The sequence below is a fragment of the Vanacampus margaritifer genome, chromosome 12 (genome assembly GCF_051991255.1).
Source record: "Vanacampus margaritifer isolate UIUO_Vmar chromosome 12, RoL_Vmar_1.0, whole genome shotgun sequence".
NCBI lineage: Eukaryota > Metazoa > Chordata > Actinopteri > Syngnathiformes > Syngnathidae > Vanacampus > Vanacampus margaritifer.
The window spans coordinates 3128255-3151222 of record NC_135443.1 but is presented as its reverse complement, the minus strand read 5'-3'; the positions used below and the strand labels follow the sequence as shown (position 1 = coordinate 3151222).

The following is a 22968-nucleotide window of genomic DNA, read 5'->3' as shown; positions in this document are numbered from 1 at the left end:
CCACACGCATGTTAGCTTCTTAATAAACTCCAAGTTGTCCTTAGGTGTGAGTGTTAGTGTGTATGTGGCTCACTTTTCGCAGCCTCGCTAATTAAGGGATATTTTTGGGGGCAATTTTTCGCATGCATTTTTATTTTTATTTTTTTTTAACAGTAGTGTACCTATTTTTATTTTATGAAGATTTGAATATTGACAGTGTTACAACAAGAGAGAAATGTACGGAAATGAAAATGCATGTCTGAGAAAAGTTTCTAAGCTGTGTGGTGAAGGGTTTTATAGCCTTACGACAGATTTGATAAATGTAAGAAAGGCAGCTGACTTCTTTGCGGATTTCACATATCGCATGTATTTTTTTGCAACGGAACCCCAGAGATACACGAAGCAACACTGTCCCCATCTTCTTAGCAAAAGTCAACTCTGATCAACTCTCCGGCTCACCACGAAAAAGAAAAAAGAATGGATTGATTGCACATTTATTTTGGACCAATTCTGTGCCAATCTGGAGAAAGTGCACTCTATTTCCACCCACTTGTGTGACAAAAGGCGCAAGAAAAAAATCCCGCGTCAACAACCATGATTAAACACGGTGCAATTTGGGCAAACAGTGGCTTAAAAGCTTATTTCTATGCTGCCTGCTTTAAAATCTGCTATTTGCATGCGCCTCATTGAAACAGCAGCGTTTGCCAGCGTCGGGTTTGCCGTCCTCTCAAACGTCCCTCTCACTTCCCAGGCACAGAGCCGTCAACCTGTTCCTGCAAGGCTACAACAAATCCTGGATATTAGCTGAGGAGCACACTTTGGAGGAGAAGCTGCTGGAGGATTTAGCCGTAGGTGACTTTTTGCATTTATTCTGCGTGGCATTAAAGACTTTATTTTGAATTAATATCAACAAGGGAACTCAAAATCAATGGGGAAGAGATGTTGAAATATGACTTGTTTTTCTTTATTGATTTTGCATCCTTTTTTTTTTTCTTTGTATGCAGTCGAATAAAATTGGATGACAGACTCTCGTAGGCTTTCCCCCCAAAAAAGTACAGCAAATTCCGAATGACGTCATTTCTCGCCATTATTTTCACAGAAGCTCGGCGCGACGGAGCTGACGGGAGGAAGCCGAGAGGAGGATGAGGAGAGCGACGGCGCCAAAGCGACGGATCCTCTCCTCCAGCTCATCACGCTCTTCAGTTGCACCGCCTTGACGGAAAGCAGGTGTTGTCATCATAACAGATCCCGCAACAGTTTCTCTCCGTTTCCTCACATTTTCTGCTCAGCATGTCTCTCCACTGATATCAGCTCATGTGCCTTCCCTTCTAAGTGATCTCGGGATCGACTGGCTCTATGTTTCCTACGTGGAGATAATGGCCAAGGTAACAGGAAGGCGTGCGGGCTCAAGAAAAAGGATTCTTAAAGGGATACTTAACTTTTTACTGATGAAAATTGGTATATTTTGTTATTTTCTTATTAATTATTTAATATTATTATTTAACTTTAGGTAAGCCGTGATTGGTTGTCACCTGAGCGACTCAACACGTGTGATGTCATTTTTCAGTCGACAGCAAGTAGCAAAATGCTTTTTTTTTTTAAAGGTGTTAAATGTACATGAAAAATGACCGTACCAAATTCATGAGAAACAAAATGTTCCCTTTTTACTGCTAAAAATGGCAAAATTAGTAAAGTATCCCTTTAAGTGTTGTATCGGTCCTCATGGGAATTGTGGGCGTTTTTAGCTGGTTGTCATTCATTTTGTAGGTCTTTACCATCTTAACTCATTCTCTGCCATTCACGGCTATAAACGTCAAAAATTTATTTGAACTATTTCTATTAGTTTAATTTTTTTTCCCTTTTTGTTAACAAGAGTATGAAAACCTATTTTTTTTTATTGTACATTTAGAACAGATATGAAATTTGTAATCAATTGCGAGTTAACTACTGAAGTCATGCGATTAATTACGATTAAAAACTTTAATTGCCTGACGCCCCAAATTTTTTATATTATTTTCTTTATTTATTTTAATTCATTCACCGCCGTTGATGGCTACAAACGTCAAAAATTCATTTTAACTATTTCTATTAGTTTAACATTTTTTTCCACTTTTGTTTACAAGAGTATAAAAACCTAGAATTTTTTTATTGTACATTTAAAACAGATATAAAAAATTGTGATAAATCGTGAGTTAACTAGTGAAGTCATGCGATTTAATTACAATAAAAAAAATAAAAATAATCCCCTCTTGCCCCTAATTTTTAATAATCTTTTTTTTTTTTTTTTTATGAATTTATGGCATTGAATGAGTTAATATTTATTGTTTTTGTGATTTTATATCACCACCTGTCCTTGTAGAGCTGCCATAGAGAAGATGACGACGAGGAGCAACAGGAGCTGCAAAGTTTTGAAGTGAGTCAAACTTCTTAACGGATGGTAGAAAATTTAAGGGAAAAAAAATACTAAAATAAGAAAATTATTACTTCAAATAAGCAAAATTATCTGCCAACAGAAAACGTTTTTTTTTTAAACTTTAATTTACGTGGAAAAAAAACCTTGTAAAGCAAAATAAGCAAATTGAGGTTAAATTTAAGAAATGAGGCCTATATCTTACTTAAGATTTCAGTTTTTGCAGTGTTGTATTCTATGAAAAGGTGACTAAAATGGTCCCGTTTGCGTTCCAGGAGAAAGAGCTGGACAAGCAGAAGCTGCTGTACCAGCAGGCCAGGCTGCATCTTCGCGGAGCTTCCGAGATGGTCTTGCAAAGCATCAGTGCCAGCAAAGGTACGAGCTGAAAAGCAAGTGGCAAAAGTGAAGCGTTTCAGAAAGTTTTTGTTTCCTGAGACGATTGCTACGAACGCCTTTCCTCGCGGGTTGCATTTGGCTCGATTGTATTCATGATGCGTTTTGGAATGGGCGCTACATTTTCTGATTGTGATGATTTCACATCTAATCAGGAAGCATCGGCTCCGTGATTGGCCCAACACTCAAGCTGGGTATTGCTGTTCTCAACGGAGGCAACGCCACAGTTCAGCAGGTGCATTGTTGCTCTCACTTCACAAAAGAAAAAAATTACGATCCTGTCTCTGTCTGTCTGCTTTTGAAACGTAATCGTCTGACCTTGCCTTGCTTTGAATAGAAAATGCTGGATTATTTGAGAGCCAGACGAGATGTTGGCTTCTTCCAGAGCATGGCTGGACTCATGCAGTCGTGCAGGTGGGTCAATACAGAGACAGACATCCTCACAAAGTCCTTACTAGGGATGTAACGATATCCAAAAATCACGATACGATATTACGATATGAAGGTCAAGGTCAAACTAAAAAAACAACACAATATTGTGCTTTTGTACCCAATAGCAATGCATATAAACAACCTACTATCTCTAATAACACTTAACTCCCAAAACATTCTAAATATCTTTTAAATATTACCATGCTCCCAAAAACGTATTTATATGTTTTTTATTTGTTCGTTTTTTTAATGCTCGAGCATACAGAAGGCTTTGATGCAGCCTCTGAACTGAAGAGAATGCTTGAAGCAATGGCAGTTATTACAAAAAAACGGCCAGCAGGTGGCAGCAGAGTGTAAGAGATCAACCAGGACCATGTGGCAAAAAAGCTTTTTTTTCCCCCCAGTGTTTTAAACAGATTTGGAAATAATAAGGAAACTTAGCTATATTCTGATGCTAATTGCTGCAAAACATAAACAGATACAAATATACTTTTTTTTCCTGATGGAAGAAGAGACTCTAATCGTTTTTATAGCAATCGAACACAATATTCTGTGGGCCTTGCAAAATCAGTCAAAATCCAGTAAAACAGCCGGGGTTATTCCACTCGGTTCACAAGCATATTAATTTCCCCTTCATCTGACCATTAACTTTAGCATGGATTTTAAACATAAAAGGGCCAAAACATGCCTAATGCCCAAAAATAAAAAATAGCCACCAGAGGGTGCTAGAACTGAACAAATGGAAATCCACCTGACTTTTTGAACAGACGTGCTGCTTTTGACATTGTGGCAGCTTTGAGATCACTAAGTTTTGCTTGTGAGAACGTGCGCGTGTTTCCCCAGCGTGCTGGATCTGAACGCGTTTGAGAGGCAGAACAAAGCTGAAGGATTAGGCATGGCCACGGATGAGCGCTCAGGTAGCGCATTCATACGGAAAGTTTATCTCTATTAGGAACCTCCACTCATCGGATGGCTCCATTTACCTTTGGATTTCGCCACCTCTTTTCCCATTAGAGAAGGTGATGCCTGATGAAGAGCTGACCTGCGACCTCTTCCGTTTTCTACAGCTGCTTTGTGAAGGACACAACTCCGGTTATTGCTTCCTTTCCCCTCTTTGACACTTTTTAATTAACTTTGCACACGTTTATAATGGCTGAGCAAGTGTTGAAATTTTTGCAATAAAAGGAGAAAATGACCTTTTTCCCCTCAATTCTCACTTTTAATTTCATGCGTTAGATTTCCAGAATTACTTGAGAACGCAGACGGGCAACAATACCACCGTCAACATGATTATTTCCACTGTGGATTATCTACTAAGAATACAGGTAAGCATGAATAAAGCGTAGCACATCATTATGTAATCAGACAGACTCCATCATTTTTCATCCTACTTTTCCAGGAGTCCATCAGTGACTTCTACTGGTTCTACTCTGGCAAGAATGCCATTGATGCACAAGGCCGACGCAATTTTTCCAAGGCTCTCAAAGTGGCTAAGCAGGTCTTCAATACACTCACCGAATACATACAGGTGGCCGGCTCGCTCGCTTCCCCGTTTCTTCAATGATTCACATCATCTATGTACTCATTTATAATGCAGCGTCTCCCGCCGCTTGTTTTTACCGCAGGGCCCGTGTAATGGAAACCAGCAGAGTCTGGCCCACAGTCGCCTGTGGGATGCCGTGGTTGGATTCCTCCACGTCTTTGCGCAGATGCAGATGAAGCTCTCGCAGGTATGCGCGTTCGCCAATTGTCATCCTTTGAAACGAAAAAGTCTGGCGCGGCCGTGTCAATTGAAAATGAACGCCATTTTCTGCCTTGAATGTTTTGTTTGTGTGCAGGATTCAAGGCAAATCGAGCTCCTAAAAGAGCTCATGGACTTACAAAAGGACATGGTTGTCTTCTTGCTGTCCATGTTAGAAGGTGTGGAAAGTACTCAAACTCAATATTTTTGTCACAGTATATCTGTATGTTGGGGCCTGATCGATTAATCGGCCAGCTGATTATGGCCCTTTAAACATCCACCAAAATAATTAGCCAAAAGGCCGAAGTTTGACGACATTTGTTTCCTTATAATAGTTTAGATATATGTAGTTTTGAAATATTTACTCATTCACTCCCAGCCATTTTCCCTGAAGCAACCCCCTCCGCTCCCGGCTGTTTGACTGGATTTTGACTGATTTTGCAAGGCCCACTACATATTGTGTTCTATTGGTATAAAAAACATGGAGGCTACCAAAAGAAAGTCTAGAGTCTCTTTTTTTCATCAGGAAAAAAAAGTATATTTCTATCTGTTTCCGTTTTGCAGCAATTAGCATTAGAAAAAAGATAAGTTTCATCATTATTCACAAATCTCTTTAAAACTGTGGGGGGAAACAGTTTTGTTTCAACATGGCCCTGGTTGATCTCTTATACTTTGCTGCCACCTGCAGGCCGTTTTTGTAATTACTACCATTGCCATTACCATCCTATATACAAAAAACGTATAAGTACGTCTTTGGGACACCTAAACCATTTAAAATAGAACGTATTTATACGTTTTTTGGGAGAGCTAATATTTGCAATTGCAAACATATTTAGGGGTTGTCCTTTATTGGTGATTTTTTGCTCCACATGGCAATTGTTGACGAGCTGATGTTGGACAATGGTCCGTTTTCATCCCCGCAGGTAACGTTGTAAACGGAACCATCGGAAAGCAGATGGTGGATATGTTGGTGGAATCGTCGAGCAACGTGGAGATGATCCTCAAGTTTTTCGACATGTTCCTCAAACTTAAAGACCTCACATCTTCGGACGTCTTTCAGCAGTTTGACCCCGAGCGCAAGGGGTGCGTCTCCAGGAAGGACTTCCAGAAAGCCACGGAGCTCTCCAAGCACTTTTCACAAGCCGAGACTCAATTCCTGCTCTCCTGCGTCGAGACGGACGATGGCGAAATCCTGGATTACGAGGCTTTCGTGGATCGCTTCCACGAGCCGGCCAAAGACATCGGCTTCAGCATCGCCGTGCTGCTCACCAATTTGTCGGAGCACATGCCCAACGATTTGAGGCTGAGGGCCTTCTTGGAGCTGGCCCGCTGCGTCTTGACGTACTTCCAACCTCATTTGGGCCGCATCGAGATCCTCGGCGGCGGCAAGCGCATGGAACGCATCTACTTTGAGATCAGCCAATCCAGCCGCACGCAGTGGGAGAAGCCTCAGGTGAAGGAGTCCAAGCGGCAGTTCATTTTCGAGGTGGTCAACCAGGGCGGAGAGAAGGAGAAAATGGAGATGTTTGTCAACTTCTGCGAAGATACAATCTTTGAGATGCAGCTGGCGGCCCAGATCTCCGATAGCGGCGAGCGACACGGGGGAGAATTAGAAGACGAGGAGAACGGAGAACCAGGCCTGGACATGAAGGGAATGTTTTTCATGTCTCGCTGGTGCTTTTCGCTGATGTCTCTCATTTCTGTCAAAAAGCTTCGCGCACTCACAAAAATGAGCCTCAAGGACGTGCTCTTGTCATCGCTTGCACTCCTCAGATTCCTCGTCATGACTTTGATCCGATGCGTTTGCTTTGTAGTGAGCGGCACTCGCTACGTGCTATACGTAGCTTTTGTTAACAGCGGACTCATCGAGGGAGCCAAAAAGATGACCGTCTCGGACCTGCTCAGCGGGATTCTCGAACCGACGCTTGATGAGGTCACAGACGGCGCCGACCCGCTACGGCGCCGCTCTGCCGCTTTCTCCCCTCGGCGGGAGAGCCGGCAGACGGCAGCCGTCACCTCCGCCAGGGAGACGGACGTACTTTCGGACATATTTGGCCTGAAAGTGAAACGAGACGGAGGACAATACAGACTGGCGACGCCAGACGTGACGAGCGCTCACACGGATCCGTTCGTCCCCGCTGACGCTAACTTTTCTGACAGACATCAGCGGCTGGTATTTGTTTCTATGAATTGGATCAAAAGAGTCAGTCATTTTTAACATCATTTCATAAATGTTTTTTTCCCCCCCAGCAACAAAAGGCTTGCCTGTTTGGAGAGGAAAAAGCTGAGGATGAGATGACGCCTGAATCAAAAAAGTTAGTGATTTTTGATGAAAAATTGACTTAGCTCAGAATCATTCCCGAATTCATGAATCATGATATAGTAGGGGTGTCAATTAATTAATGACCTTTACTTGGAAAGCCTCTACTGGGGGAATTATTTGTGGAGACTGAGGTCAAGTTGTATTTTACAATTTAAGAAATGTGCAGAATTTCATAAGTTAGTTCATGTTAAAGGTTAGATAGCTCTAAATATGAAAATAAAAATGCACTGGGCTGTCAGGAATGTCTTACAAATGTAATTATGCCATCTAGTGGCAGAAATATGACCTCAACACAAATCAATATAACACTCGTTTTTTTACAGTACAGTACAGCTTTTGAATTTTAACAAAATCTTATGAATTATTATGAAATTACTGCATCAATAGTTTGGTTTCCATCCACCCATTTTTATTTGAATGTTCAAGAAATACGAAAATAAAACTGAATGGAAACGCTAGAAATTCGAAAAAGCGCCCATAATGCACTAAAAACTTTTTAAAAAGTTTTTACGCTTACAGGGGGTGGATTTTGAAGCCTATTGAAAAAAAAAGGACCAATTTTTGGCTATGGAAACAAGGTGCACGTCGCACGTTTTGACCGGATATTACGTCACACGTTCGTTTGTAGTCCTAAAGCAATGTCGGACGATAAAGTAAGGTATGTTTGGGGGGGCGACAAAACAGAAATATTTTTGGACTTAATTAAAGAAGCGAATATTAATGCAATTTTAGATGGAAAAGAAACAGTTTATCAAGAATTACAAAAGCAAACTCATACGACGTCATCGCACGGCGCAGTCGCTTCCTGGTTTTCTTCTTCTTCTTTTGAATTACTGGTGGATCACATCTCTCTGTTATATATAGCGCCACCTACAGCGGCGGAGTCCCCTCTCAATATTCCCAAAAGAAGAACAGATGGAAACAGGCATAAGTCGCATGTTTGTTTTGCGCATTTTCAGGAAATTCGCTTAAAAAAATTCGAAGCAATTGGATAGAAACCTGACTAATGACGAAAGGATGCACACATATTTCTATTAGTTAAAAAAAATATATATACTTTTATGTTAACAAGAGTATGAAAACAAATTTGATATCTGAGAACAGATCTCAAATTTCCAATTAATCGTGATTTAACTATTGAAGTCATGCGATTAATTACGATTAAACATTTTAATGGACTGACATCCCTACTATAAAGGGAAAAATCATTTATGAAGTCGATGTATGGCTGAGTGATTGAAGTCTTTTGCAGGTGGGAGACATGTGAGGACACAACGTCGAATGAGGATGAACGCAGAGCCAAGAGACTCTCTAATAAATCAGAGGAAGCAGGAAGCCAGCATTCCGCTTTGGGCGAAATGATAAGCGCTCATCACAAGAGCCTGCTGGTCAGATAAAAGGAAAAAAATGACGTTGTTATGTAGTGGAGCAAACGCTCTAATGTTCTTCCTTTTCCCTCCAGAATTACTTTGCCCGGACGTTTTATAACATGCGCTTGCTGTCCCTCTTTGTCACCTTTGCCATCAACTTCATCCTCCTTTTTTATAAGGTTAGTGTGAATGTTTAGAGGAGCAAACCTGACTAAATTAAAAATAAATACATGAAGAATAGTGGAAATAAAAATTTATGTAAAAAATATAAATCATAATGTAAATACAAAACAATACATTTAAATTGAAATAAAAACAATACATATTTATAAATAAATAAAAGTAAAAATAAATACATAAATAAAAAATGAAAATTAATATAAAAATAAATGTGGGAATAAATATATAAATAAATAGAATAAAATCTCAATTAAAAAAAAACGCTCTGCTCTGACATTTTTTCATGCTGCTAGACGCTTTGTCAGGACGAAATGTTATTTAAATGAGGGCGCGGTCCTAAACGTGTGTTGGTTTCGACTCCGCCGTTGCAAACTGCCTTTCAATGGTGGAGTGAAAATGAAATAAAATCCAAATGAAATAAAAATCAAAGTGCGGTAAAGTATTCAGCTGACATAAATGGACCTATGCAACAGGTACGAACACACCAATTTGTTATTTTGAAATATGAGGGACCCCACCCATACAAGGGGAAAAAAATGGCCCTAATTGCATATTGATTTTAGCCTTCGCACCTTCTTCTCAGGTGGTATCTTCGCCAACATCACCCGAAAAGAAAGTGGACACTTCACTGGACTCGGCGTCTGAAGACGACGAAGGCGGAGTTTCTTATGTTTTGGAAGAAAGCAGCGGCTACATGGAGCCGTCGCTTTACCTGCTGGCTGTGGCGCACACGCTCATCTCCTTCTGTTGCATCATAGGTTACTACTGCCTCAAGGTGCGTACACCCCCTCGAGCCACCTTCAACGTATGGGCGGGCCCATGAGAGCTTTTTGTTTTTTTACATTCCACAAACACACCACGGGCTGTTGTTGTTTGAAAGCATGTGCTCCGCAGGTACCGCTGGTGATCTTCAAACGGGAGAAGGAAGTGGCCCGGAGACTTGAGTTTGATGGCTTGTATGTGACACAACAGCCCCCGGAGGAGGACATTAAAGGCCAATGGGATCGACTGGTCATTAACACAGTGTATGTTCACATTTAATTTGTTTCCAAGCATTTGACTTTATTGCACTCACTGGTCCTTAATGAAGTAAAACATGCACAATATAATAAGAGCCAATACGCTGAGAGCTATATGAAGTCATCGGATTGGGGGAAAACATTTTGTCCATTTTAATTCAATAACGTACCAGTTCTCAGAAACCTCCTTGAAAAACAAGATTTGTTGACTGCTATTCTTGTTTTCTTTTAGATTTGTTCATGTATTGAATAAACATAATATATGTTAAATGTGAAGAAAACCCAAAATAATTTCTTGACAATATGTTCTATGCAGCCCCGCTAGTCTAAATGCTGTATTTTGGTTAATATTGCACGAGTGGAATATGAGTTAAGCAGCAAAAATCCAGCAGTTTTTATCAGTATCAGAAGGCGGCCATTTTGTCACTTGCTGTGACATCACAGTTGCCCAGGTGTCAGGCAACAACCAATCACAGCTCAGCTTCAGCAACTGTGATGTCATCTTCAGTTGACAGCAAGTCGCAAAATGGCAGCCCCCCGAGATGGATATAAAAAATAAATAAATGGCTGGATTTCGATGAATTATCACTATCAGAAGGCGGCCATTTTGTCACTTGCCGTCGAGTGAAAATGACATCACAGTTGCTTGGGTTTCAGGTAACCAATCGCAGCTCCGCTTCAGAAAACAGGTGAGCTGTGATTGGTCGTTGCCTGAGCCCTGAGCAACTGTGATGTCATCTTCAGTCGACAGCAAGTGGCAAAATGGCCGCCCCCTGATGTGGATAAAAAATGGTGGATTTTGCCACATAACTCATATTTCACAAATGTAATATTAATCAGAATGTCGTGTTTAGACAAGTAATGTCACATATAACATATTAGTGTCAAGAAATGTTTACGGTTGACTTGCCATTTAACATTTGTGTACTATTTGTTGTTTCAGATCGTTCCCGAGTAATTACTGGGATAAGTTCGTGAAGAGAAAGGTAAAGCCATTTTAATTTGGCAAAAACAACCTTAATTTTATTTCTTTTTAAATTTGGGCCGGGAACATTGCATGTCAGCTGCCTCACATTGACAGAGTTCTTTAACCACTGCTCTGAATTATAGCATCTAATTATGATGCACTCCCGTCATCTGACAGCGAATTGGACTCCATCGGTTTTCTCCATCAGGAGACCTTGTGTCATCTTAATAAATAATAATCAGACTTGACTATATTTGCCCAGCTCCGACGTCCGTGTGACTGTCCAAATACAGCACTCAGAGACTTTGTACCTTGAACGGCTTTCGGACGGAGTTGACTCTTCTGCATTGTCAGCGTTTACCCGGTCAAGACGAGGCACACGGCGTACAGGATTGTGATGAGTTGGGACTCCTGCCAGCAAAGCATGCTCGTTTATATTTCAAGCAAAATATGTTTTCACTGACTCACAAAAAAAGGGAGCGCTGTTTTGGTGGTGTAGACATTGACAGTAGCTAATATTTAGTTTGTTCTTGAACTTAAGTCACATCCATTACTGCATTTTAATCTCTCTTCTGCATCATTTTAACTCATTTGCTCCCAAAAACGTATAAATGCATTCTATTTTAAGTGTTCCAAAGACGTGTTTATACGTTTTTCTAGATTTTAATGCTAATTGTTGCAAAACAGAAAATTATGAAAATATGTCTTTTCTTCCTGATGAAAGAAGAGACTCTAATCGTTCTTTTGGTAGCATCCATGTTTTTATAGCAGTCCGTCCGTCCGTCTTCTTCCGCTTATCCGGGGTCGGGTCGCGGGGGCAGCAGCTTTAGCAGGGAAGCCCAGACTTCCCTCTCCCCAGCCACTTCAGCCTGCTCATCCGACGGGACCCCAAGGCGTTCCCAGGACAGCCGAGAGACATAGTCTCTCCAGCGTGTCCTGGGTCGTCCCCGGGACCTCCTGCCGGTAGGACATGCCCGGAACACCTCCCCAGGGAGGCGTCCAGGAGGCATCCGAACCAGATGCCCGAGCCACCTCAACTGGTTCCTCTCAACGTGGAGGAGCAGCGACTCGACGCTGAGTCCCTCTCGGATGACCGAGCTTCTCACCCTATCTCTAAGGGAGAGCCCGGCTACCCTGCGGAGGAAACTCATTTCGGCCGCTTGTATCCGGGATCTTGTTCTTTCGGTCACGACCCACAGCTCGTGACCATAGGTGAGGGTAGGAATGTAGATCGACCGGTAAATCGAGAGCTTTGCCTTTCGGCTCAGCTCCTTCTTCACCACAACGGACCGATTTTATAGCAGTAGAACAGAATATTCTGTGAACCTTGCAAAATCAGTCAAAATCCAGTAAAACAGCCGTGAGCGAAGGGCGTTGCTTCAGTGAAAATGGCTGCCAGTGAATGAATTAAGAGCAGTCGGCATAACAGATGATGCGATGTCCATAAATACTTCTGGTCCAGCACGTAGATTTCTTACCTTTTTACCAACCACCGCTGTTTTCTTCAGATGGAACCCAGGGGCAGCAGATAGAATGAAAACAGCAGAGGCCCCAGAATTGAGCCCTGTGGAACACCATACGTTCCAATCTACATGTGAATTAATATTGCACAAATTTGATCGACCACTTTCTTATTTTGCTTGACATAGTTTAGAATTAGAGACGTCATATCAGTATTTTTGCAACACAAATGTCATTAGAAATGATCATTTAAAAATGTTCTCTGTAAACCTTTCAGCGACCTCTCGCCTCCAGGTCATGGACAAGTATGGGGAGTTTTATGGCCGCGAGAAGATCAGTGAACTTCTTGGTCTGGACCAGGCTTCCTTAGACTTCAGTTCTGAGGGAACAGAGAGGAACAGGCTCCGAAAAGATGCCGCCTGGGTCACTGTGTGAGTACTGACATTTTTTTTACATTGATGACAGTTTCCATTGAGTGATTACATTTATGTTTCTGTAGAAAATTTTGTTTTTTGTAATATTTTATAATGTATGTATTACGCCTGCTCAATTATGGGAGAAAAAAAAATCACGATTATTTTGGTAATAATTGAAATCACGATTATTAATTGTTTGGGACAAAACAAAATGTTTAAGCATTTAAAAATATTTAGACCAATTAAAAAAACATAGAAACACTATAATTATGTAAGTTCCGTTTGGATCAAACAGAATTTATAATAATATATATTTATAATAATATTTATTTCTTTATGTTGGCAAAAACTTGTGCACTGTGCAGTAGCACGATCATTTATTTTTTTGGTACAAAACAAGAAAATGTTTAAACGTAAAAAACAAATAAAAAATATTAAGACAAATACAATTCTTTGAAACACTTTAATTAACAAAATTCATTAAAATAGTTATTTTAAAATTTAAAAAAGGTGCAAATGTATACATTTAAACAACTCAAAAATTAGTATTAATAATATTTTTTTTAAATATTTTTTTTTACCATTACAGTAATTTCTGGACTATAAACCGCTACTTTTTTCACTTGCATTCGACCCTGCGGCTAATACAAAGGTGCGGCTTATCCATCAGATCACAAGGGGGCGCACTATAAAGGAAGCGCAAGAGCGTCAGGCAGAGCAAAACCAACCAAATGAGGCCAAATACAGTAGGAAAGACATAAAGAGAACTTTGCGTCCTCATTATGGAAAGGAAAGTAGCGGGAACCCGTTGCGGTAACGTATGTTATATATATTATATGTGTAATAAACTTGAGTATTTCCCAAATTTAGCTAGCGCGGCTTATAGTCAGATGCGCCTTATAGTCCAGAAATTACTGATTCACACATACTTGTGTTTCTCAATGAGCTCTTAGACCTCAAACCTGATGTTTTACTTGAGAAAGAACAGGACATCCTGGTTTCGATGAATCGAAGAAGAAAACGAGTCAACGATGGTACAAATTGAAGCAGGTGCTATCCCGCATGATGCGTTGAATGGCTTTCTTTCAGATTCAGCTGCGTTGACGTCAAGTACCAGATCTGGAAACTCGGAGTCATTCTCACTGATAATGTAAGTCGAGCAGGCACAATACTCGAATGTTTTATGACGTCCGATCTGGCTCGCTATTGGACGGTCACTTCCTGCGTTGTACGTTAACAGACGCCACGAGTCCAGCATCAACCCTATTTGTTAACCTTTGACGACTGATTTGTTTTGACGTGGCGAGCTGCTGATTGTAGTTTGATGCAAATCTAGGCGGTGCCTGAGTGATGAGCGTAATAATATCCTGTGATTTTGCCTTATCGTCAATACGCGTTGGTCTCCATGCCGTCTGCTAATTTCTCTTTTGTGTGTTTGATGCGTTCGCCGCAGTCCTTCCTCTATCTGGCCTGCTACATGGCCATGTCAGTTTTGGGACACTATAACAAGTTTTTCTTCGCGGCCCATCTTTTGGATATCGCCATGGGAATTAAGACTCTTCGCACCATCCTGTCCTCTGTTACACACAATGGAAAACAGGTGTGTGTGTGTTTGCGCTGCTTTGAATTAGCTGGTGTCAAAATGAGTGTGTTAATTTTGAGCAAATTTAAGTTAAGTTAAGTTCCTTTAATGCCACACATTTTTTTAAACGGAAGATTAATGGTTTCTGTAGTGGGGAAATTCCAGTCGCAACGCAGCAGACACGTCCATGTCAAATTTATTAATGATGCATATATTTTTTCGAGACTGGGGTAAAAAATTTGCAGAATTTTACAAGTTCCTTCATGTTAAAGATGAGATAATGCTGTCACCAACATTTTACAAATGCAATAATGCCATCTAGTGGCAGAAAAATGACCTCAACACAAATCAATATCACACTCAAAGTTTACAGTACAGTCCATCTTTTAAATTTTAACTCCATTTTATGAACTATTATGAAATTACTGCATCAATGGCTAAAAGATGCAGCCATATTCTATTAGCTTAACATTTTTTCACTTTTATGTTAACGAGTATAAAACTTAGAAAATATTTTATTGTACATTTAGAACAGATATAAAATGTGCGATTAACTATTGAAGTCGATTAATTGCGATAAAAAAAAAAAAAATCGCCTGACAACCCTACTTTATATACTATACAACTTCCTGTCAACATTCCTTGATGTAAAAACCAGGATTTAGTTTCATGATGATTTTGTATTCCTCATAATAAAGTAGAAAAAGCTCTTTATGATCATGATCCCAAAGACTCTTGTTATGTGTGTGTCTGCTAGTTGGTCCTGACTTTGGGCCTTCTGGCTGTGGTGGTCTACCTCTACACGGTGGTGGCCTTCAACTTCTTCCGCAAATTCTACGACAAGAGCGACGACAAGGACGCCCGAGACATGAAGTGCAACGACATGCTTACTGTGAGTTCAATGAGCAAGCCGACGTTTGGGTGCGGTTTTCACTCCAGTGTTGGTTTACTGCTGGCATTTTGTTTCCATCCAAATGATTCGAAATATTGGAGCAAATTTTGTGAAAATGCACAAAACAAACACTCGGCTGAACAAAACACAAAACGATTATTTACTGCAGAAATATTTCAATTTCTTCACAAAACATACGTTACGTAATTGAAATGCAGTTATAGTGTCGGACTAGTTCGTCATCCTAATGAGAAACATTTATTATCTTTCTTTTTTGTTTTGTTTTTTGTTTTGCTTTTGTCACTTTAGGGGCTCTGTAAATTTCTAGCATTTCCATTCAGGTTTAATTTCATATGATGGCGTATTAGGGCCATGTATAATTTTTAGTTTTTTGTCAGCAGGCGTTCAAGGGGGATTAATATTCTCAGAAAAAACTTGCGAATTAGCCACTTTATAAAGTGATGATGATTCACTCATACTATCCACCTTTGCAAGAATTGTGAAAATACAACGGCGTATTAGGGCCACCTATAAAAAAATATATATTTCAGAGGTAGCGGTATTATTCCAAGAAAAAACTCGCAAATTTGCCACTTTATAAAGTTGCACAAAGTGGCAAATTTGGCAAACAATAATAAATTTATAAACTTGCAACTTTATAAAAGTGGCGAATTTGCTACTTTATAAAGTGGAAAATTTTGCGACTTTATAAAGTGGAAAATTTGCGACATTATAAAGTGGAAAATTTTGCGACTTTATAAAGTGGAAAATTTGCGACATTATAAAGTGGAAAATTTGCGACTTTATAAAGTAGCAAATTTGGCAAATTTTGTGACTTTATAAAGTGGCAAATTTTGCGACTTTATAAAGTGGCGAATTTTGCGACTTTATAAAGTGGAAAATTTTGCGACATTATAAAGTGGAAAATTTTGCGACTTTATAAAGTGGAAAATTTGCGACATTATAAAGTGGAAAATTTGCGACTTTATAAAGTAGCAAATTTTGTGACTTTATAAAGTGGCAAATTTTGCGACTTTAAAAAGTGGCAAATTTGCGACTTTATAAAGTGGCAAATTTGCGACCTTATAAAGTGGAAAATTTGGCTAATTTGCCACTTTATAAAGTGGAAAATTTGCAAGTTACTTCTACTAATACTACCGCTCTATCTGAAAAAAAATTTTACGTGGCTGTAATATGCCGTCACATTTTCACAATTCTTGAAAATTCAAATAATAATAGGTGGCTGCAAACCTTATGTTAGTGAAGTTTGGTAACAATTACAGCATGTACCAATTTACAACATCAAAATGTGTGCAATGTCAGCGTTTTACGGCATCATTCATTCACTACTTCATTAGGCACGATCTAATAATACAAGTGTCCCCCAAATTCTGCTTTCACAAAGATGATAATGATCGGTTTTGATTGACACTGCCATAGTTAATGTGGAATTTGAATCCCTCTCTGGGCCCCAGCCGTGTCTATTTTCCCGATATCTGGAGAGCCGCACGCACGTCTCGGCCTCCAGTGGCGTCGAGATGCTGCTGTCACGGATCCACTTCTTATTCCTCCCACCATTATTCCATAAAATAATGGACAGCCGGATAAAAAAAGCATCTGCTCAAGATATGATATCTCTTTGTTTGGCCAGTCACGACGCCGTACAACCCCGCCGCCCACCCCGCCTGCTCTACGCCGATGCGCCGTCCCCTGTCACTCACGGACGATACCATTTGAATAAATCCCTTCTATTTTAAGAGGCGGGAGAGCTCTTACATGAAATCTTCGGTCCTGGTTACTGTCTTATTACGTATGTTTGACGTTGAGCAGCCCTTGAGCAAGCACGCTTTTCACAATATTGTGAAGTTCAGCACAGTTTTGCATTGATATTCCTTGTTTTTCCTTATCGGATTTGTGTCTTTAGTACGTGAGTATTTGTGAGTCTTTTGTCAGATAAGAACAAACTTTGGAGGACAAAGTTTATTAAAGTGAGATTAAAGTGAAAATAAAACTGATATAAAAATATAATAAAAAAAAAAATATATATATATATATATATATATATAAATGGAAATATATGGTCCTAAGCATGTCTTGGGTTGGGCTCCGCTGTTAACAAATAAATGTGAGAGCAGAGCGTTTTTATTTATTTATTGATTGAAATGTAATTCATTCTATTTATATATTTATTTTTGTACATATTTCAACTTTTATTTTTTGAATCTCGTTTTTTTTATTGTTTTATTTATGGTTTATATATATATATATATATATATTAGTTGTTTTTATTTCTATTTTTTTTTTGTATTTAATTTTTACTTATATTTTTCATATCCGTTTTTATTTTCACTTTTAGTCATTTATTTATTTAGTCATTGATTTAGTTTTGATGTGTCGGAAAAGTTCTTCCTTCTTTCTTTGAAGGTTTGTCATGTTCAAAGTGTGTTAGCCATCAGTAAAAGCTATTGTGCACTTTTGGTCTTGTTGGCTTAAAGAAATGTCCTTGGCTCATGGAAGCGAGGGATCATCCCTGCTAGGCAACCAGACTCTCAATTTGTCCTGCCTCACGTTCTTCTACAAAATCCTTTTGGGGAATTGTAGTCAAAAGGCAAAGAATATTGATTACACAGTCTTCTGCTCCTTGATGAAAACAAAAAAATGTGCGGGCCTGCCACTGAATAAGGATCCGACTTTGAATTTGTGTTTCAGTGCTACATGTTCCACATGTACGTTGGAGTGCGAGCGGGAGGGGGTATCGGGGACGAGATCGAGGACCCCGCCGGTGATGACTCTGAGGTGGAACGTATGGTCTTTGACATCACCTTTTTCTTCTTTGTGGTGGTCATCCTGCTGGCGATCATTCAAGGTGAGTCGGAGGTCGTTGTTGGCTTTTGATCGCACGCAGCACAAAACTTAGCTTGCTTAAGTCGCAACATTTCCTAAACATTCTCTGATCAGTCTTAATGCTTTCCTAAACAGTCTTTATTGTCGCAAATTTGAAACAATTCAGAACGTTTCGGGAGCGCTGTGACATTCAACCAACCCTGACGTGAACTCAACAATCGCCAGCGACGTAAACGGCGTCCCTCTAAAGGGGTTTACACTTATTGACAATCGGGCCAAATAGCGAGAGCCACTACATCGTGATAACTTACATTGATGTTTCTGCATCTGGCAATTTATTATTATATTATATTATTAGTATGGGATTTTTTTTTTTTAATGGGCTTTAGGTGAACTGATGAATACACACACGCTCGCACGCACGCACGCACGCACACACACACACACACACACACACACACACACATACACATACTCACCCACATACAAAATAAAGGGTATATATATATATTATGTATATATATATATATATATATATATATATATATATATATATATATATATGTGTGTGTGTGTGTGTATATGTGTATATATATATATATATGTATATGTATTTAAAAAAAAAAAAAACATTTATTAAATTTTTTTTAATTGATTTGTTGGATTTAAAAAAAAAAAAAAAAAAAAAAAGGAGAGCAATGATGATGTCAAATCGAATGAACAATACTGAGCTCTCCTGTAAGAAAGGAAAAAAAAAAAAAAAAAAAGACAATCGGACCAAATTTGAGCATTTCTCTCATTTAAAAAAAAAAGAAAAAAGAAGAAGTTAAATCAGTACATGTGTAACCAGCTTAAATGAATTCATGAGATTCAGCCAACCACTTTTTTTCTGATTGTATGTTGGGGAGAAAAAAAATTAAATGTAAAAGTAAAATTTATTCCATAAGCATTCCACGTGCATTCAAATCTTAGCATTCAGCTTTCAGCATTCCAAAATCAAATTTCAGATTTCAAAAATCTAGTTTTTAATCACTATACGAATCCGAAGTACGAAATAATCACTAATAAACAGTAATGAGGGGGAAAAAAAATTGTTATACAATTTAATGAAAAATTTACATTAATCCGATTAGTCGATTAATTGATTGAATAATCGATAGATTAATCGATTCTAAAAAAATATTCAATCGTGACAGCACTAACCAAAATCATGTCGTAGTTTAACTCTTTGACTGCCAAAAACGTTAAATAACGTTTAGTAAAATCCTATGGAGGAGTGCCAAAGACGTTAAAAGACGTTTGTTTCAAAACAGAGGTGAAACTAACCATTTTCTATTGTTGATTACTGAAAAACGGAATAAGGTAGAAACAAACTTTTTTTTTCTGATGAAAGATGAGAGTCCAATCTTTCATTTGGTAGTATGTGTGTTTCCATAGTCCAAACACATAATTTTCTGTGGACCTTGAAAGATCAGTCAAAATGCTTAAATCGGCTGGCACCCACGGCATCCCTTTTCTGAAAACGTCTGGCAGTCAAAGAGTTAAAAAAAACATGTTTTTGCTTCATTAGAGTAAACAAATCCAAACCGAAAGACGCAATGTTGCCTGTTTTTCCCAGGCTTGATAATTGACGCCTTTGGGGAGCTGCGTGACCAGCAGGAGCAGGTGAAAGAGGATATGGAGGTGAGGTGTGACAGTCGCCGCACACACACGCACTGAGACTTTGAATTTTCGGGCTTCCCGTGAGTGCTTTAAATCCTCAAATCCGGCTTTCGCAACAAATAGCCGTCTGCTTTCACAGTCTGAGAGATGGAAGGCCTTAAATGAAACTTTGGTATTTGCCATGTATTTACAATAATACGCGATAAAGTAGTTAATCATGGTGTCATCTCCTAATCGTGTTGCTGGGCTTTTATAAATTAGCGAGCACGTGCCGCCACAATCGAAATGCTCCAGATTGTTAAGCGCCTTCACCCCAAAACGCGCCCCAAACCATCTGAGGAGTGAATCCAAATTTTGCGCATGAACCTGGCAGCTTTCCGCAATTCATTTCGCTATTCAGGCTTTTTTTTGCCTTTCAGTAGGCGCGCGACAGTCGCTTTGAAACGAAGGAACAACTTTGTTACAGCGCCACCAAATCCCACCAGGCGTCACCGTTTTACTTTTATTTCTCTCTCCCTCCCCGCAGACCAAGTGTTTTATTTGTGGAATAGGGAACGAGTACTTTGATAAAGTTCCTCATGGTTTTGAGACTCACACTCTGCAGGAGCACAACTTGGCCAACTACCTGTAAGTTTGCTGTACTTTATGCAAAAATACCCAAACTGCACCTTGTTTTTGTGTGTGTGTGTGTCACCATCACCACTAACTCTTTAGTAGTCTACTGACAGCTGTGAAAATGGAGGTCATATATATTAGGTAGTGCCTGCTTGGGCTTTATGGGCTATATTTATTTGTTCTATTTTGGCATGTTTGCCAATTTAGCAGAAAGTATTTCCTTCATAAATATGCGAACAGCTGGCATCAAACCCTCTTAACTCGTTCAAACCCAAAAACGTATAAACACGTTTTTTTTTTTTTTTATCCTTCGTCCTTCACTGCCAAAAACGTATTTACACGTTTTTGTTGTTGTTTTTCTGCATGAGCATACATAATAAATTAATAAAATACAGTATGAACAAAAAACATTAAGAATAAACCAAAATATACTGTATATACTGTGCTGTATAATAAGTAAATTAAAAAACATACTTTTGATGGAAGAAAATTAATGTAAATGAAAAAGAACATATATAATGAATGCTAAAGCGTTTATAATAAACTAAAAATCATACCAAAATGAAAAAACATGTAAAAAATGTATATAATTAACTGAAAAAAAAAATTTCATGCGGATTTCCATTATTGCGAGTAGTTTTTGGAACGTAACACCCGCGATAAATGAGGGAACGCTGTATATAAAAAATATAATACAAAATTAGTTTTTCCTGATGAAAGAAGAGACTCTCATCTTTCTTTTGGTTGGTTCCATGTTTTTAGAACACAATATTTTGTGGGCCTTGCAAAATCCAGTAGAACAGCCGGGAGCGAAGCGGGTTGCTTCAGTGAAAATGGCTGCACGTGAATGAGTTAATCATTTTATCTTTTTTTATTTATTTATTATTTTTTTAATCATCTCACTGGCAGGCACAATTATGGTGGGTACACTTGAATAATGGAGGGCGGCGGGGGTGGTCTCCAAGTCCACTTTACAGCGCGTGGGCCTATGTGAGACAATGCACGCCTTTAAAGGGATGGAAAGGAGCCGCTTTGATTGGCCATGATTGAAGTCAGCTGTGAACACTCCCACAGCGGCAAAGCCTTCATCTGTGAAATTACCAACATCAGGTCCAACCCGCCTCAGTGTAGTTTTGCCACGTGCCACGGTGAAGGAAATATAGATTGATCTGTTGATGAATTAACAGGCTCCTCACTCAATAATTATTCTCAAATCTAATTGCATAATTTCTACACTAATCATTTTTTACACGTTTGTGTGTAATCAAGTGTGTTTGCATTCTCGGACTGATCTCTGATGTCTTGCTCATTGGTCGACACGCGAATGAACGCACTAACCAACCCCAAGCTCTCAATAACGTTTTTTTTAGGAAGTCATTTCTTCTCGTGTGTCTTTGCAGATTTTTCTTGATGTACCTCATTAACAAAGACGAAACCGAACACACAGGACAGGTATAATTGTTGCGTTGAAACACCTGAGCCGTACCCGTGTCGGCACGCCGGGTGCTGTTTTTGAAAAAGCAATTTGTGCAATTGTGGGTCCATTAGCAGTTGCAAAATTGTCAAACTCTGCATTCTTCCCATGCGATTTCATGGTTGCTTGATGTGCAAAATATTAAAAAAAAAAGAATTCAAAGAAATGCTTCAAAAATACTGAAGCTACTTTATCCCTTGTGTTGACATAGGAATCGTATGTGTGGAAAATGTACCAGGAACGTTGCTGGGAATTCTTTCCAGTGGGAGACTGTTTCCGGAAGCAATATGAGGATCAGCTGGGATGAAAGCAATTTCGAGATAACGTCATCACATCATCTGCATCGATGTTGTCTGGATTAACTGGAAGTCGGTGTGTACTATCCATTTTGGATTTTGATCTCGTTTCCCTCACTCACACATTAGATGTACCAAAATTCAGTGCCTTAATGTATCCTTGGAGAAATAAAAGGAAAATGAGCACACGTTTTGAGGGTACCCTTCATAAAAAAAAAAAAATAATTCTCTTGTTTTTAAGTTCCAAATAGCCGTCATGTAAATGAACCTCCGCAGCAACGTAGGCTCGCGCTTTGTGAATGAAATCATTTTCGCTAATCGCAGCCTCCAAACTCTTCACCCAGCGTGACATCCAGACAAACTCTCCCCGTGGCATTTGTTCTCGCGACGTTCCACAGCACGCTTTGGCGGTGCTCTCCATGCCTGTCACGACAATCTCTCCAGCTTCCTTCTTGTCCTTCACGTTTCCACACCCCCCCCCCCCCCCTCATCTTCAACTTGTTTGCGGCCTCATTATAAAAACCACCGTGTAGCGCTTGAAAGGTCTCTCCGTGCTCAGGTCACCATGTTTCCATAGAAATGGATCATCAAGCTTTAGAGGGGACTTTTTATGGAAAAATTGACTTTTTAATAGCTTGTTTACAAATAGGTGTGTCCTGGACTGGTCGCCATGACTGGATGGGATGTGAAGTAGACTGGTCGCCACGACTGGAACGAGTGTGACGTGACAAGCGCTAACTTGACTTGCTGTTGAGTGACTTGACTTGGCTGTGACGATGACGACTTGGTTGGATGTGACGATGACGACTTGGTTGGATGTGACGATGACTACTTGGCTTGCTGTGACTTGATGACTTGGCAAGCTGTGACAATTACAGTTTGGTTAGCTGTGACGATGACGACTTGGTTGGA

At 39.5% G+C, this 22968-nt stretch overlaps 1 protein-coding gene across 1 annotated transcript in view; it reads left to right on the top strand.

The window, feature by feature from the left end:
• LOC144061159 (ryanodine receptor 2-like) overlaps window positions 1-22116 on the top strand; it is a 77110-nt gene extending 54994 nt beyond the window's left edge. The window contains exons 68-96 of the mRNA XM_077581324.1: window positions 731-827; window positions 1079-1206; window positions 1313-1364; window positions 2339-2392; window positions 2665-2764; window positions 2938-3017; window positions 3120-3196; window positions 4058-4131; window positions 4229-4306; window positions 4451-4539; window positions 4614-4742; window positions 4840-4944; window positions 5053-5134; window positions 5879-7128; window positions 7206-7270; window positions 8531-8666; window positions 8741-8827; window positions 9412-9603; window positions 9723-9853; window positions 10791-10833; window positions 12570-12706; window positions 13781-13841; window positions 14145-14291; window positions 15031-15165; window positions 17875-18031; window positions 19628-19692; window positions 20198-20298; window positions 21687-21738; window positions 21972-22116. Of these exons, the coding sequence (XP_077437450.1) occupies window positions 731-827; window positions 1079-1206; window positions 1313-1364; window positions 2339-2392; window positions 2665-2764; window positions 2938-3017; window positions 3120-3196; window positions 4058-4131; window positions 4229-4306; window positions 4451-4539; window positions 4614-4742; window positions 4840-4944; window positions 5053-5134; window positions 5879-7128; window positions 7206-7270; window positions 8531-8666; window positions 8741-8827; window positions 9412-9603; window positions 9723-9853; window positions 10791-10833; window positions 12570-12706; window positions 13781-13841; window positions 14145-14291; window positions 15031-15165; window positions 17875-18031; window positions 19628-19692; window positions 20198-20298; window positions 21687-21738; window positions 21972-22067 (4000 nt within the window). The 3' untranslated portion in view covers window positions 22068-22116. The remainder of the gene's footprint in view (window positions 1-730; window positions 828-1078; window positions 1207-1312; window positions 1365-2338; window positions 2393-2664; window positions 2765-2937; window positions 3018-3119; window positions 3197-4057; window positions 4132-4228; window positions 4307-4450; window positions 4540-4613; window positions 4743-4839; window positions 4945-5052; window positions 5135-5878; window positions 7129-7205; window positions 7271-8530; window positions 8667-8740; window positions 8828-9411; window positions 9604-9722; window positions 9854-10790; window positions 10834-12569; window positions 12707-13780; window positions 13842-14144; window positions 14292-15030; window positions 15166-17874; window positions 18032-19627; window positions 19693-20197; window positions 20299-21686; window positions 21739-21971) is intronic.
• The last annotated feature ends 852 nt before the right edge of the window (window positions 22117-22968 follow it).